General features: G+C 47.9%; 1 protein-coding gene across 1 annotated transcript in view; it reads left to right on the forward strand.

The window, feature by feature from the left end:
• Nucleotides 1-15,387, forward strand: part of RNPEPL1 (arginyl aminopeptidase like 1) — a 132,927-nt gene that overhangs the window by 71,098 nt on the left and 46,442 nt on the right. Inside the window, exon 6 of the mRNA XM_085635624.1 lies at nt 2,355-2,468. Coding sequence (XP_085491750.1) covers nt 2,355-2,468 — 114 coding nt within the window. The remainder of the gene's footprint in view (nt 1-2,354; nt 2,469-15,387) is intronic.

Here is a 15,387-nt window from a genome sequence, read left to right on the forward strand (position 1 = left end):
GCCCCTTCCGAAAGCCAGATTGATGCGGATCAAGGAGTTGGTACTCCTCTATGTGAGCACAAAGTTGGGATTGAACGCATTTTTCAATGAGTTTCGCTATGGTGGAGATAGGACGGAAGTTATTGAGATCAGCTTTGTCTGCGTTGGGTTTTTTCAGTATAGGTGAAACCTGAGCTGCCTTTAGGCAATCGGGGATCGTGTCTTGAGAGAGTGAAGCGTTTACAGTTCTTGCCCAGGTGGGGATGAGAACATTCTTGATCTCTTTGAAGATGGCCGGGGGCAACGGATCAATGAAGTGGTTGGATGGGTTTATGTCATGAAGGATCTTGGTGATGTATTTTTCACTAAATGGGGTAAAGGTGATCCAGGGCGCATTGTTCTTGATATTCAGGTTAGTAGAACTGCGTTTTTCACAGAGGTCAAGAGGTGATCTGTCACTGAAGGAAGGCAATAGAGCCTTCTCAGAGGCGAGGTCAATGGTGATGAGTCTTGCTTTCTCAGTGAAGAAAGCAGCAAGTTCATCGCAGGAGGGAGAGCTGCCACCAGGATCAGAGTGGTTTGGACCTACAACTGATTGCTGTTTGACCAATTCGAAGAGTTTCTTGGGGCGGTTTGCCGCTTGATGCAGTTGGTGTCTGAAATAGTCAGCCCTCGCGCTCTTAATTTGTTCGTTGTAAAGGCTCCTAGCCCATCTAAGGAGTTTTAGTTGGTCCACAGAGGGATTGGATCACCAGGAACGTTCCAGTTATCTCAGGTTGCGGCATTCCATGTTTAAATTGTCATTATACCAGGGTTTGGATAATTTTGTTTAGGCATTTTTTAGTTGGATTGGAGCGAAGTCATCCATGATGTTGGAGATGGTCGAATTGTAGGAGTCATTGAGTGACTGCACTTCGGCCACGTCAGCTAGGGAGGAGAGGGCCGATTTACAGTGGGAAGCTATTTCATCAGAGTTTATTGATCTGAGGTTCCTTTTCCAGATATTTACTTTTGTTGGTTGAGCCTTCCTCAACGACATCTCCCTGTTGATAAAAAAAAGTGGATGCAGTGGTGGTCGGACCAGTCACATGGGATAATGGAATCCAAGGTGATGGACTGTTCATTTGAGATAATGAGGTCTAAGGTTTCTCCTTTTATATGGGTTGTTTGGTCGGTCACAGTGCCGAGTCAGGTCTTGCTCATTTAAGGACAATTTTAGGCAGGATACCGTGGTGTCATCTGTGTTGGACCAGTGGAGGTTGAAATCACCATGGAAGATTTGGGCCACATTTGAATCAACATTGACGGGGATGATTTCCATTAGTTGCTTGATAAAGGGGTGCGTGTCTCTTGGGGGGTGGTAGGTGTGAAGTTTACAAATCGGTAGGTTCTTGCTTGAGATGCTGAGACAAAGGTATTCACAGGAGGAAGGCGTAGAGGACTCACATTGAGAGATCGAGATTGTGTTCCTGTGAATACAGGCTAGGCCACCACCCAACTTCCGAGCTCTGTCTAGCCTAATTATGTCATGTCAATGTCAATGTCAAAGATTTTTGTATAGCGCACAAATCACCAGAGGTCGCAAGGCGTGGTACTAGGAGGTCTGGGATGGGAGTGGAGGAGGGATTTAGCCAAGCTTCAGTGAGGATGATGATGTCTAAGACCTTGTGTTGGATGAGGTTGAAGATATCGGAGGCATGTTTGCTGGCTGATCTGCAATTGAGTAATGCACATTTGAGATGTAATGGGGGGAGGGGGGGGGGTCTGGGTGATGGCCACACGAGTGAGGTTGTCAATACTGCTGCTTCTAGGATTGCGAGGAAGTTCTCTGTACAGGTTAAATTTGTATTTAGAGAATCTACCAGTATACTCAGTTACTGCTTGCATGGCAAGAGAGCACAAGTATATCCTTAGTGACTCCCTATATGGGGGAGAGCCTATCAGTTTACCCCTGAGTCTCAGTATGTGTCGGATGAAAGCCTGTGAGTGTAGCGCAAATCAATGCGAGTAGGGAGTGAGGGCCTTTCAGTATAGCCCAAGTCACAGCACGTGTTGAGTGAGAGCTAGTTTTCTCTGCACGTTTGAAGTGGGAGCACGTTGACATACTCCTAGGCCCTGCAGTGTGAGTTAAAAGTCCTGTTTATTTACCTTGAACAATTTCATTTGTCGGGTAAGAAACCTCCTGTTCACTTCTTGAGTCGCTGCATGTACAAAGTATTGTATGCATTGACCGGGCGACCATCAGGATATAGATGTGCAGTAGGGAGTAGTATTCGCTGTTGCCATGCTTTACTTGCTTTTCAGTGTAATAAATGGAGTCTTCGCTGTACCTCTAAAGCTGTATTTAATCTTTCCTCTTTCCACTCCCACTCAAGGTGCCTCCTTCACCTGCCTGGAGACCGCTTTTCGCCTTGATGCCCTGCACCGCCAAATGAAGCTCCTTGGAGATGACACCCCCGTCAGCAAACTCCAAGTCAAGCTTGAGCCAGGTGTGTTCTCTCCTCAAATCTGAATGTGGCACTTCTCAGTCCTCCCCAGGCTTGTATGCCAACGTTGACAGCGTCTTAGGTGGTATTGAGAGGAATGTCTTTGGTATGCCTAATTTCCAGCCCCAGGTTTAGCCAGTGTTAAGCCAAAGTGCCACCACCCTCATCTCTCTGAGAATGTATAACCCACAATCTCGACACAAAAGTACTTTTTAGAGGTTATGCCAATGTGCCTTTCATAGACACAACACAGAAAAATGATTAACAAGCTTCGGAAAACCCTGAATAAAGTAACCAGATTAACCATACATCTAAAGCAGAGAGGCCATAATTACTTGTTTTTTCATCATCTTGAATTTATTTTTCATCTTCTCAAATGAATTAAGCAGCCATTTGTTTAAAGAACTGAGCCTACTGAAGAGTAGGTCTACAAACTACAAGAAAAGATGGTTAAGAAGAACGACCACACTTGCTTGATATGATTTAGTTTCCCACTCAACATTACCAAACTACATACATGTCACAGAGACATAACCCTGTGTACCTTAGTTATCCTGTAACCTCCCTTCGCTGCAAGTGCTAAGATGTCGCCATAGGGCCAGGCTGTGGTCAGACTGCTTCTAACATAGCTTAGTGGACACAGGTTTGAATCCTGTTGTCCACACAGCCTTTCATCCTTCAAAGATGAATAAAATGAGTACCATTGAGTTGGGTATTAACACCCATCATGCATGGCTAAAGACGTGACGCATTGTAAAGCATGCTGTTTATGTGTTTTAATTACCTTTTTTTCTTCTTACACTTTAGTTCATTTAATAGTAATATCCATTTGTAGGAAGCTGTCTCTTATATAGTGGACCAAAATGAGGTACACTGTGTAAAGAGTTGAGGCAAACCCCAGTTGGCTTACAGAGGCACAAATGATAACCCAGATGCTCTCTTTTTTGGTAGTTTGGGCGAGCAGTTAGGCTGATCAGAGGGTAGTGCTAAGCATTTATTGCACACACGATGGCACACTCAATAAAGAAATCCAGTATATTTATAAATGTAATACCTATTTTTATATGAATTTAGATACCACAATCATCGGAATTGGTTAAGTACTTTTCGAGATATGAATTTTTATATGTTTCAAAAGTTGACAGTGCAATTTCTGGAACGGTAATGTTATCCTATGGAACTGAAAACATGTATTGTGTTTGGGCACTTGTCAACGACTTGCGGGACCCTTCTCCTGGACTTAAGGTGAGTATGGGGCAAGGTACAAGGCAACACCAGCAGGTCACCTTGGGTTTCAGTGTAGCGGCCGAGTGCAGAGGTGTATTTCGTCATCGGGTGCCCCATTCATTTCAAAGTGGAACGGTCCAGTCGAAAAAAGGCTGCAAGCTCAGAGTGGGGGACCAGTCCGGGTGAACCCACAGGGGGGCTCGGTCCCTGAGATGCTCGGGCACGTTGGGAGTGGGACACCATTGGTCCTCTTCTCCTTTGGCTGTAGTGCTCAGATTCAGTGGTGTCTTTAGGCATCAAGTCCGTGCTGCAAGAGACACTCTGTTTAGAGAGCGTGCACAAAGAGGCTGCAGTTGGTGACTGGGAGGGAAGTCTAGGCAAACCCAAGGGTGGGCTCAGCCTTCGAGAATCTTAGGACCCAGTTGGCACCATCACCTTGCTCGGAGTCAGGCTGTGGGACGCGGGTGAAGAGGTACTGTAAGGTGTCGGGTGGCGGTGGTCGGAGGCTGTCACTTAGTCTTGTTATTGCAGAAAAGTGGTAAACAGCACAGCTGGTTCACTCTCAATGTGGGTCTCATTGTGCCTGAAGTCCCTCGACATACAGGTCGGTCTTTCTCTGTGTTGGTGTCTGGTCTGGACCCAACCAGCCTTGTTACAAGGGGTCTGGTACCCCAGGTATTGATACTCTGCGGCTCCCGTCAGTCCTGGCATCCCCACGCTTGGAGGGAGGACGGATCTGACTGTGGGAGCACAGTGACCTTTTCCTGGGCGGCTGCAGCATCCGTAGTCCTGGTAAGTGCCTGGACGGTGAATTGGACCTTGCTTCTTTGGTGCCTGTGATGCAGGAGAGTAGCTCCTCTAATCCAAGGGAGTTCACTGGCAGCCCTCCGGGTTTCTTGGTCTGCACAGCGATAGGCCGAGTTGGTTTCTCCACGAGGGTCGGTTGCAGCTGGCAGGGTCGGTGCCAAGCAGTGGCTGCTGGTGACATTTGAAAGTGGCGGGGCGTAAACTTATTGTCGTGCTGCACAACGGCGAGCAAGCGTACCGAGCGAGCCTGAACAACCTACAGGTTTTTTTTTAGAAGAGTGGACAAATAATGCATTTTCAAGCAAACTTGAGGAAGCAGGAAGGTTAATAAAGCAATACGATTTAATTATTTATCAGTTAGGAAATTCCATATGTCTTCTGTTACATTTTCAACCCTTTTCAGCATTCATAAACATACCTCATTTACTTCAACTGACGAACAGTTCTGTTTCCTTTTTCACTACATAGCTTTTCCCACTCATTGCCCACATCAACAGGCACTTTCCCTCACATCACCACTGATCTCTCAATCCGGCCCTGCATATTTAAAAAAAAAAAAAAAGACCAGGGCAGTTCCCCTCAGAATTTGAAAAGAACCCGAGTCCTCCCTCTGCTAATTTCTCACAGGCAAGCAGCATCTCTTACCCCTATAATAATAGCATGTTGGCCCTCAGCACATCTTTACATGTTCCAATTCATTGACCTCTCACACGAGTGTGGTGTATTCTACATCGATGACTGATGTGAGAGAACTTTTTGTTTAGACAGTCTGGTTGTTATAGAGATGCATCCTATTCTGTGAGGTTGGAGGAGGTTCTTTTTAGATTTTTAATCTAGTATGGTGTAGGAAATGGGTGGTGAATGTAAAATTGTAGCCTTCGTGATGCGTCTGACTGGTGTGCCGGTTAATTGCATGTTGTTTGAAGTGGCACACATTTTTAGGGCCTTTCCCTACTTTTAGTGCTTCCTTAATTAATCCAACGTGTCTTTGATTTATTTTGTGTCTCTCTTGAGTGGGTGCTGCGTGCTTCACTAGGAATTTACGTCCAATCTCTTAGTAGTACCGAACCTAAAGAAATAAAACGGTAATTGCATTTTCACAGCTTGAGGAATATACGTTTTGTTTGGTTGGGATCTAGGTTTGTGAGCCACAGCTGAACACAAGTTGTAAATTGTTTGACTAAATAAAACTGATCTACATAGTGAAGTAAAACCACTAAAGATTGGCGCTCAAAGCCTTGAGAAAGGTACACCTGTCTTCCAATCTCCATAGTCTACTAAACTATAATGAAGCCCGGTTTTGTAATTCTACAAGGTACGTTTCTCAAAAGTAAGGGTGGGCGTAGTTCGCGAAGTAGCACTTCGCGAAGCTACGCAAAGTGCAGTTCGCACTGCGCGAGCTTCGCGTAGCACTTGGCGAACTGCGTAGTAACATGTTCGCACTGTGCAAGATGTTGTTTTCAATGATTGCACAGTGCGGACAAGCAACCGGCACTGTGCAATCATTGAAAATGGCATCTTGCACAGTGCGAGCTGTAGTTTTCTGCTGCTCGAGGAGATTTTTACTCCAGCGGCAGCTTTCTCAACGCGAGCTGGTAGTTTCTCATCGCGAGCGGTCGCGAGCATACGCGACACCTCGCAATGAGAAACCTGACCTCCTCGCGTTGGGAATCTCGCCGGGAGGATTATTTTCCTTGTTCGCAATCGCCAACTTGATGTTGCTGATCGCGAACAAGGAAAAAGTCTCGCCGGGATGTCATTTTGCTTGCTCGCCATCGCCAACTTGACGTTGAGGACCGCGAGCAAGCAAAAAATGACCGCAGCACTACGCAAGACTACGCTACGCGTGTTCGCACTGTGCTACGTGCAATTCGCGTAGTGCGAAGTAGCGCGACTTCGCAAACTTCGCGAGCGTAGCGTAGTGCTTTGCCCAGGCCTACTCAAAAGCTGAAATTGTGTAATATATAACAATACGAGTTGCCACATGTTAGAACTATAATAAAGAGTGATATTTGATTCTCATGTATACTGAAACAAGTAAGATGGATAAAAAGCATTAAAAAAACACTAAACATTGTAAATATGGGCGAATGTTATACATGTTCGTGAATCAGAGTGGGTACTTTTGACGGTTGCTCTACATAGTGCTTTCAACCAATTGACAAATGATTCTGCAAAGGGTATCCCCTCTGTTATCTAACAAAAGAAAGTCCCACTTGAATGCATCAGAGGCCTTATCCACTGATGCATGCAGCCTACATAGAGAAAAAAGGGAGAGTACGCATGACTGGGTTGGTCAGCCCTGGGGCCGATCAAACAGTCAGTACCAACAACAGTGGTCAAGCCACTCCCGCCCCCCCCCCCTCACCACCACCCCACCCCCTGCCCTTGAGCAGGACCGCGCACCTGCCCACCCACAACCAGGCACTCCTGCTTTCTCACAGTGCGAGAAGCAGAAACATAAAATGGTAGTTTTACCATTTTATGTTTCTGCCTTCTCGCACTGCGAGAAAGCAGTAGGGCGACGCCTCTATGGAGGAGCCGCCACTTGCACCAAGTCAGTCATAGCTCCTCTGTTCTCGGGTCAGCAATCTTCTTTGTCCACTCCTTCATTTTGTTAATTGAATCTGAGGTCCTGGCATCAGGGGAGCCACCTAAATACTGTATTTAGGCACCTTACAGGGAGTGTCAGGTAGGAACCTACCTACCGTTAGGTTGACTACACCCTCTGTATGACTACTTCCTGTGGGAAGTGGTCATAACCCTGCCCCAGAGGCCCTAATTCCACCACAAACCAAGATGGTGGATTTTTTTCTAGTTGTGCACACTACAGGTAGCCCACCTTAGAGGGGTGGTACTAGCCTAAGGGGGAACATACGTCCTGACTAGCTCATTTTCCTGCCTGTCCTGGTGCCAGATGGGCGCAGGGCAGGGCCAAGCATTTCCCCTGTCTGGGTAAGCCTTGGTTCACATACCAAAGGTGGTAGAGGCCTTTGAAGCCTCCTACCTATATATGCTGATTTACTAGCCTTCCTGAGTAGGAAGTGTAAACACCTCTCGCCAGAGCAGGCCTTGTTTCTGACCTCTGAGAGCGTAGCTCTTACCTCCAAGGGGGTCAGAAACTTGTCGGTGGCGGCAGACTGAATTGGACCAGTCAGCCAGCACACTAGAGGGCTAGTAGGGTTCAAGGGGTACCTCTAAGATACTCTCTGGATGCATGTATTAATAAATTCATTAGTGGAATCAGTGTGGATTTATTAATACAAGGTGTTTGATACCAAACACCATAAGCTTCAGTGAAGCCATTATGTAGCTGGGAAACTCGTTTTGACCAATGCCCATTACATACCTTAGGATGGCTTCCCTGTTCACTTGTAATATCTAGTAATTGAACTAAACATTACAAGGGGAATATCAGCTCATGCAGATTTGTCCTCACATGTAATGTAATGCACCCTGCCTTAGGGCTGTAAGGCCTGTTGTAGGGGTGATTTACAAATATTACATGCGGTGTTAGGGGACATGGCACACAGGTGTGTGCCATGTTGTGTTTTGCAGCGTGAAACTTTCTGGATTCACTATGCTGTGCATTATTCCGCGATCTTGTGGTTGAGTCCGGATTCGTAGTGTGTTCTGTGTTTTTTTTTTTTTGTTTGTTTTTTCGTAGCCCTGGTGGGCGGCGACGACCCACCATTTGGTGCACCTCCCGTGACGTCGTCGTGCTTCCTGTGGAAGTCCCACCTTTGGGGCGCCATCTTCAGATTCTTTTTTCCGCCGTTGGGTCTGGATCGTCATCGGGAAGCTCCAGAATTACAATCGAAGGAAGAAGAAAGAAAAGCGAGTTTCGTCGATAACTACTACGAAGATATCACAGGAAAGGAATAGATTACATCAGGAGCGCGAAGAAAGGAAGTTTTACGGCTTTTTCTTCGATGACCTTGGAGAATGCGCACTCAGAGGCCCTGAGCGCAATGGACAAGACGCCATTCAAGTTCTGCCCTAACTGCCACCACAAGTTCGCGCAGAAGGACCAGCATCCGGTCTGCAACCTCTGCCTACCGGTCGACCACCAGAGTAAGGACTGCAACGCCGGCTCAGCCTTCGCGCCGAAGAAGCTCCGGGTGAGAGAACGGCAGAGAAGAGCCAGCGCCAGCATGGATGGCAAGGGTAAGGCCCCGTCGCTCTACGATCTGGGCCTCTCCACGGACGATGAGGACAACGTCGCCGAGGGACCCGAAAACTTCACGGTCGTAGAGACCGACAAGAAAAATGAAGACGAGGTAAGAGAATCGTCGAGCTCAAAACAGAAAATACCTCGAAAACCCGAGGGTGACTCGAAAAAATCAGAGTCAAAGTCCACGAAGGGAGCCCCGGCGCCGAAAACTTCGACCAAGGGGGAAACCATGGACAAGAGGCCGAGCGGATCCTTCGAAAAGGACTCCCTGGTGCCCAAAGACGCCGAAAGGCAAGGATCATCGAAGACAACCCATGAAACGGGACGCTCGACGCAGAAAGAACGGTCAACGTCGACGCAAGTCCCGTCGAAAAGGCCCGCGGTCGACGCCGAAAGCATCCCCGAGATGGAGAAAAAGAAGAGGCGGCTCGAGGCCGAAATGGAGAACATCCTTCAAAGGAAGAAGGAGTTCGACGCCAAGATGAAGGAATTCAAGATTCCAACGGCTCCACTGACGAACGTCGTCGAGGTCAAGGACGAATTCGACACCGAGGGGCTGACGAGAGATCTCGAAGAGTAAGACGAGACCTATTATGAAGGCGAAGCCGAGGAAGAAGACCAGCAGTCGTTCTACAGCTCGGCGCCATCAACCAGCCACGACATCGAATGGCAGGATCTCGACACCGAAAACCCGGAGGAGCCCGTGGACACGTACCCTTCGAGGCCTTCGCCACCCGACATCATCGGGGTGTACAATATGGTGGTCAGGAGCGCAGCGACAGCCTTCGGCATCAAACTCGATGAAGAGAGGCCGAAAGCCGATTTCCTCCTCGAGACCCTGCTCCCCATACAGACGAGGAGCCAATTTCTCCCCATGCTACAAAGTGTGATGAATCAGGGGAGAGAAGCCTTCAAGGAACCAGCGACCTGCCGTTCGATCACGCCCAGGACGGAGAAGAAGTATAAGCACTCTTCTCTGGACCCCCCTTACATCAAGGGTAGCATCACCGCCGACTCCATCATAGCTTCCACGGCCAGGAGAAGGGCCAACGTGCCAGCAACTTCGGGGCCACCACCTGATAAAGAAAGCAGGAGGATAGACCTCACAGGAAGAAAGGTCGAGAGGAACGCCGCAATGCACTGGCGCATGGCGAATTCCAATGCACTTCTCAATAGGCACCAGAACCAGCACTGGGACGAGATGGGGGAGCTAGTAAAGCACCTCCCCGAAGAATACCGCCAGAGAGCCTCGCACCTGGTGGACGAAGGTAAAAACATCGCCAACTCTTGTATAAAGACGGCGCTGGACGGGGCCGAGACTTCGGCAAGACTAATGGCCATAGGGGTCACCGAGAGAAGACATGCATGGCTAAGAATCTCGGGATTCAAACCGGAGGTGCAGAACAACATCCTTAGCACCCCCTTCAACGGAGAGACACTGTTCGGAGCAACAGTAGACGAGAAACTCACCCAGCTGAAAAAAGAAAACGAAACAGCGAGGTCCATGGGGGCCCTACAGCTAAGGGGTATGAGGGGAGGCAATCCCTCTAGGAGACCCTACGGTCGGGGAGGAAGCCAGCAGGGAGCGTCGCACCAGGCGTTCCAGCAGAGTCAGCAGGGTGATAGTCACGGACAACAAGGTCAACAGAAGCAAAACTGGCAGTACCAGCCTCGGGGCCAGTCCTTTCGCGGGAGAGGGAACGGACGTGGCGAGAGGAGGAGAGGGAGTGACCAACCCTCATCAAAGTGACTCAGCACGCAGGAGGACGCCTACCCTCGACATGCCCCCAAGTGTGAGGCGAAATACAGTAACATCAAGGGGGAGAGAAAAATCAAAAGCCTACGAACATCCAACACCAGTAGGCGGAAGGCTGAGGTTCTACCTTCAGGAGTGGCGGCGTATAACCACAGACAAGTGGATACTGAACGTCATGCAATACGGATACTGCGTGGATTTGGAGAGAAGACCTCCAAACAGAAGACCAAGGAGAAGACAGAGATCGGCTCAAGAAATGGCCCTACTCAGAGAAGAAACCCTGAAACTACTAGAAAAAAGAGCCATAGAGGCAGTGCCGTTCAGAGAACGCAACAAGGGGGTCTACTCAAACTATTTCGTGGTCCCGAAGGTAGACGGAAACGTCAGACCCATCCTGGACCTGAGATACCTAAACAAGTTCATCAGAACGCAGAAGTTCAAAATGACTTCGCTGCAGGAGGTGCTTCCCCAAATAAGAGACGGGGACTTCATGGTCACCGCGGACCTCCAGGATGCCTACCTACACATTCCAATAAACAGAAGGCACAAGGGCCTTCTAAGGTTCAACATCGACCAGGAACACTACCAGTTCACAACCCTGGCCTTCGGGCTAAAATCGGCGCCAAGGGTTTTTACAAAATGCCTGTCGGCGGTCGCGGCCCACCTACGAAGGCAGGGGATCCATGTCTACCCCTACCTAGACGACTGGCTGGTCAAGGCAAACACACGCGAGAAGTGCGAGAGACACGCAACACGCGTGACTGACTCTGACGAACCTGGGGTTCTCGATACACTGGGGGAAGTCATCGATGGAGCCTGAGCAGGTGAAGATTTTCCTGGGAGCAAAAATCAACACCCTGAACTGCACAGTGGTGCCCAGCGACAGGAGAACAGAGGCCCTACTGAAGGAGACGCGTCTCTACCAGAAGGGGCGAGCTCTGACAGTGAGGTCAGTGAGCAAGATGAGGGGGATGATGGCGTCATGGATCCAGCTGGTGCCGAATGTACGCCTGCACATGAGACCATTCCAAGAATGGCTACAACAGCAATGGTCACAAGCAAGCGGAAGTTGGGAAGATCTAGTGGTTGTTACGCACGCAGTGCAGGAGGAGATGACTTGGTGGAACAGAGACAACATGACAGCAGGGAGAAGCCTGACACCACCAAACCCAACAATGACCATTACCACGGACGCATCGCAAAAGGGATGGGGAGCGCACATGGACAACCTCAGAGTGAAGGGTCTGTGGGCTCCAGCAGATGCGGTACGCCATATCAATTACCTCGAATTGAAAACCATCCTGCTAGCCTTGAAGGCATTCCAGGGGCACCTGTACAACAGAGGGTGTTGGTTCAAACAGACAACACCACGGCAATGTTCTACATCAACAAGCAGGGGGGGACACAGTCGTTCCCTCTCTCCTCTCTGGCACAGGAGATTTGGAGATGGGCCATTCCTCTCAGGATAGATCTACTGGCAATTCACCTTCCAGGGAAGGACAATGTGGAGGCAGACTGGCTAAGCAGGCAGACCTCGGCATCACACGAGTGGGAGCTCAATGGCCAGGAAACGGAGAAGCTTTTCCAGAGATAGGGAACTTCCACAATAGACCTGTTTGCAACACGCCAGAATGCAAAATGCCAAAGCTTCGCGTCCAGGCAACCAGATCAGCAATCCCAAGGAAATGCCCTATGGATAAGCTGGTCGAGGACATTTGCCTACGCCTTTCCACCGATACCCCTGTTGCACAGAGTGCTCGACAAGTGCAGAACCAGCAACATGACTCTGATCCTAGTGGCTCCGCAGTGGGCAAGGCAGACATGGTTCTCACAAATTCAAGAAATGGCACAGGGCAATCCCCACAGGTTCGAGAGAAGTTTCTTCCAAAACCCGACTTCAAACGCAGAAAGGGCCCTGCACACCCTCGACGCTAGAAGAGCGGTGATGCACTACATTGAGAGAACCAAGGAACTCAGAAAATCAAAGCAGTTGTTTGTGTCCTTTGCTACTAGCTTCATGGGTAGACCAGTAACTAAGGGCACCATCGCTAGATGGATTGCACTCACTATTCAATTCTGCCACAAACAGGCTGGACAGGAGCTAGCAGGGGGACCTCAGGCTCACTCCACAAGGAAGAAGGGGGCCACCGTTGCCTTCCTGGCGAACACGCCCATTCAGGACATATGTCTAGCGGCAACTTGGGCATCTGTGCACACGTTCACGAAACACTACTGCGTGGACATTCAGATGAACAAGGAAGCACAGGTCGGACAGAAGGTGCTTCAACACATTTTCAACGACCAACGCTCATCTACCACCCAGCCGCCACAAAATTAGGAAAACCGCTACAAAGTCTATGCACAGCATAGTGAATCCAGAAAGATTCACGCTGCAAAACGAATAGTTTCTTACCTGTCGGTGTAGTTTTGCAGCTTGAAGATCTTTCTGGATTCACTAGCGAACCCACCCACCTCCGCCAGGAAGATGAGGCTGGAGGAAGAGGGGGTAAAATGGTAAAGATCAGAAGGAATGAAAACGTACAGAAAGATGGACATGAAGGCTTAATCAATCGCCTAGGGTTAAAAAAAAAGAAACAAAAAGGAAAGGAAAAAAGAACCCGAAGATGGCGCCCCAAAGGTGGGACTTCCGCAGGAAGCACGACGACGTCACGGGAGGTGCACCAAATGGTGGGTCGTCGCCGCTCACCTGGGCTACGAAAAAAAACAAAAACAAAGAAAAGACTACGAATCCGGACCCAACCACAAGATCGCGGAATAATGCACAGCATAGTGAATCCAGAAAGATCTTCAAGCTGCAAAACTACACCGACAGGTAAGAAACTATTCGATTTCACTTTTTGGAGCACCTTGTCACGCAGCCTGCAGTGGCAATCTATGAGTTTGGTGCTGCTTCCTTTAGAGTGGCACAAGATATGCTGCAGCTCTTGGGGACCCTCTTTAGTACCTATGCCCTAGGGACCAGGGGCACCAATTACTAAGGAGTTACAGAGGTGATAACGGCCTAGTTAATTGGGGATCAATTGACCAGTGTAGTAAGGAGGCAGATTCAAGTAGAAGTAAGTTGGTAGTTTATTAGCTACATGGACAGCAGAGACAGCAGGACTGGCTCTGCCAACAGCTCCAGCGAGAATGTCCACAACATGTCATTACTAGGCAACCATAAACATTCTAGATCATTACAACACGATAGGCTGCAGTAAGGCACAGCAAGCTGGAGTATAACACAGAGTACAACACATCTTCTCTTCTCACAAATAATAAAAATATAAAACAAAATAATAATTAAAAAAATAATAATAATAATGAACAAACGAAACACAAGAAACCTTGTGAACAACAATAAAAATCTTATGACCTGTACCTGGCAGGTTTAACAATATTTCTAGAGCTCTTCCTTGAAGGAAGATGATTAACACAAGGAAGCAAACTCCTCCTTGAAATGAGAAACAGTAGTACAATGACGACTTTTAACTATTCTGTTGAGGTTCCACCAATGCCCACCATCAACCATAACAGCATTACCCAAAATTTTGATAACTTTAACAGGCGTACTAAATTTGCTGTCACCTTTCTTAGAGTGTACACCACTTTTAATCTCAACAGTGTCTCCCACTTCCAATTGAGTCATTTTTGCACCTTTACGGGCATCCAACCACATTTTTTGTTTAGATTGAGAATCAGACACATTCCCTCTAACTAGGGATAACAAGTGGGCAACATCAGACTCAGATCTTACCCATCTGCTTATCCGAACAGGTCTGAAACTTGTGTTTGGTTTACGTCCTCTCAATAACTCAAAGGGTGAGATCTTAGTAACAGAATGTGGTGTAGTTCTGTAAAACCATATCATGGCATTAAGTGCTTTGCAAACATCATGACCACCAGCTCTTGCCCACCTAATACATTCACCCACCACCCGATTCATCCTCTCAACCAAGCCATTACTTTGTGGGTGATAGAGTGAGCTTTTATGATGTTTAACACCAGAATCTTTTAGAAAAGACTCAAACTCTGCACTGACGAACTGTTTGCCATTGTCTGAAATCAAAGTTTCCGGAAAACCCTCTCTCAATCACACACTTTTGAGAAAATCTACAAGAGCATGAGTGCTGGCATCTTTCACCAACTTGATCTCTGGCCATTTTGATGTGTAATCCATTAAAACTAGTATGAAACAAGCCCCCCCTGGGAGGACCTCATAGGGACCCATCACATCCATTCCCAGTTTTGACCAGGGATTTTTAGGGCATTCAATGGGCATCAAAGGTGGAATAGACACTTTCCCTTTCACTTTTGTCAGAAGCACCACAAACGCAACAACCAGATACCATGGAATCAATCTCAGAATCCATACCTGGCCACCAATAGACATCTCTGATGCGGCGTTTAGTGAGCGTGGTACCCAGGTGACCCTCATGAGCTCTCTCAATAATAGTTTTCCGAAATAAAGCAGGTGGGACAAATTTATCTCCTCTAAGTAGCAGTCCATCTTCAATGGAAAGTTCATCTTCAACTTTTCAGAAAGGTTGCAGAGGAGCAGATAGTACCTTTTCCCTTGGCCACCCACTTTTGACAAAACGAGCTACCTGAGACAGCACACAGTCAGATTCCAGAGCTCGTTTCCAATCATCCTCAGAACCCAAACTTAGAACAGGTATGTCAAGCACTGCCACTAAACAATCATCACAATCCTCACTGGAAAATTCTTCAAGATTAACATCATCAATTTCACCTGACTTAACAGGGAAACGGGATAAAAAATCTGCCCTCACATTCTTTCCTCCAGCAATATGTTGTACCGTGAACTGGTACTGTAGCAGTTTGGTAACCAAACGCATGATCCGAGGTGAACAACATTTACTCACACTTCCACCCAGGATGTTTACTAAGGGCTTATGGTCTGTCAGGAGCTTGAAGCTTTTCCCCCAAACATAGGG

This window comes from Triturus cristatus, chromosome 11, assembly GCF_964204655.1.
Source record: "Triturus cristatus chromosome 11, aTriCri1.1, whole genome shotgun sequence".
In the NCBI taxonomy this organism is placed as follows: Eukaryota; Metazoa; Chordata; class Amphibia; order Caudata; family Salamandridae; genus Triturus; species Triturus cristatus.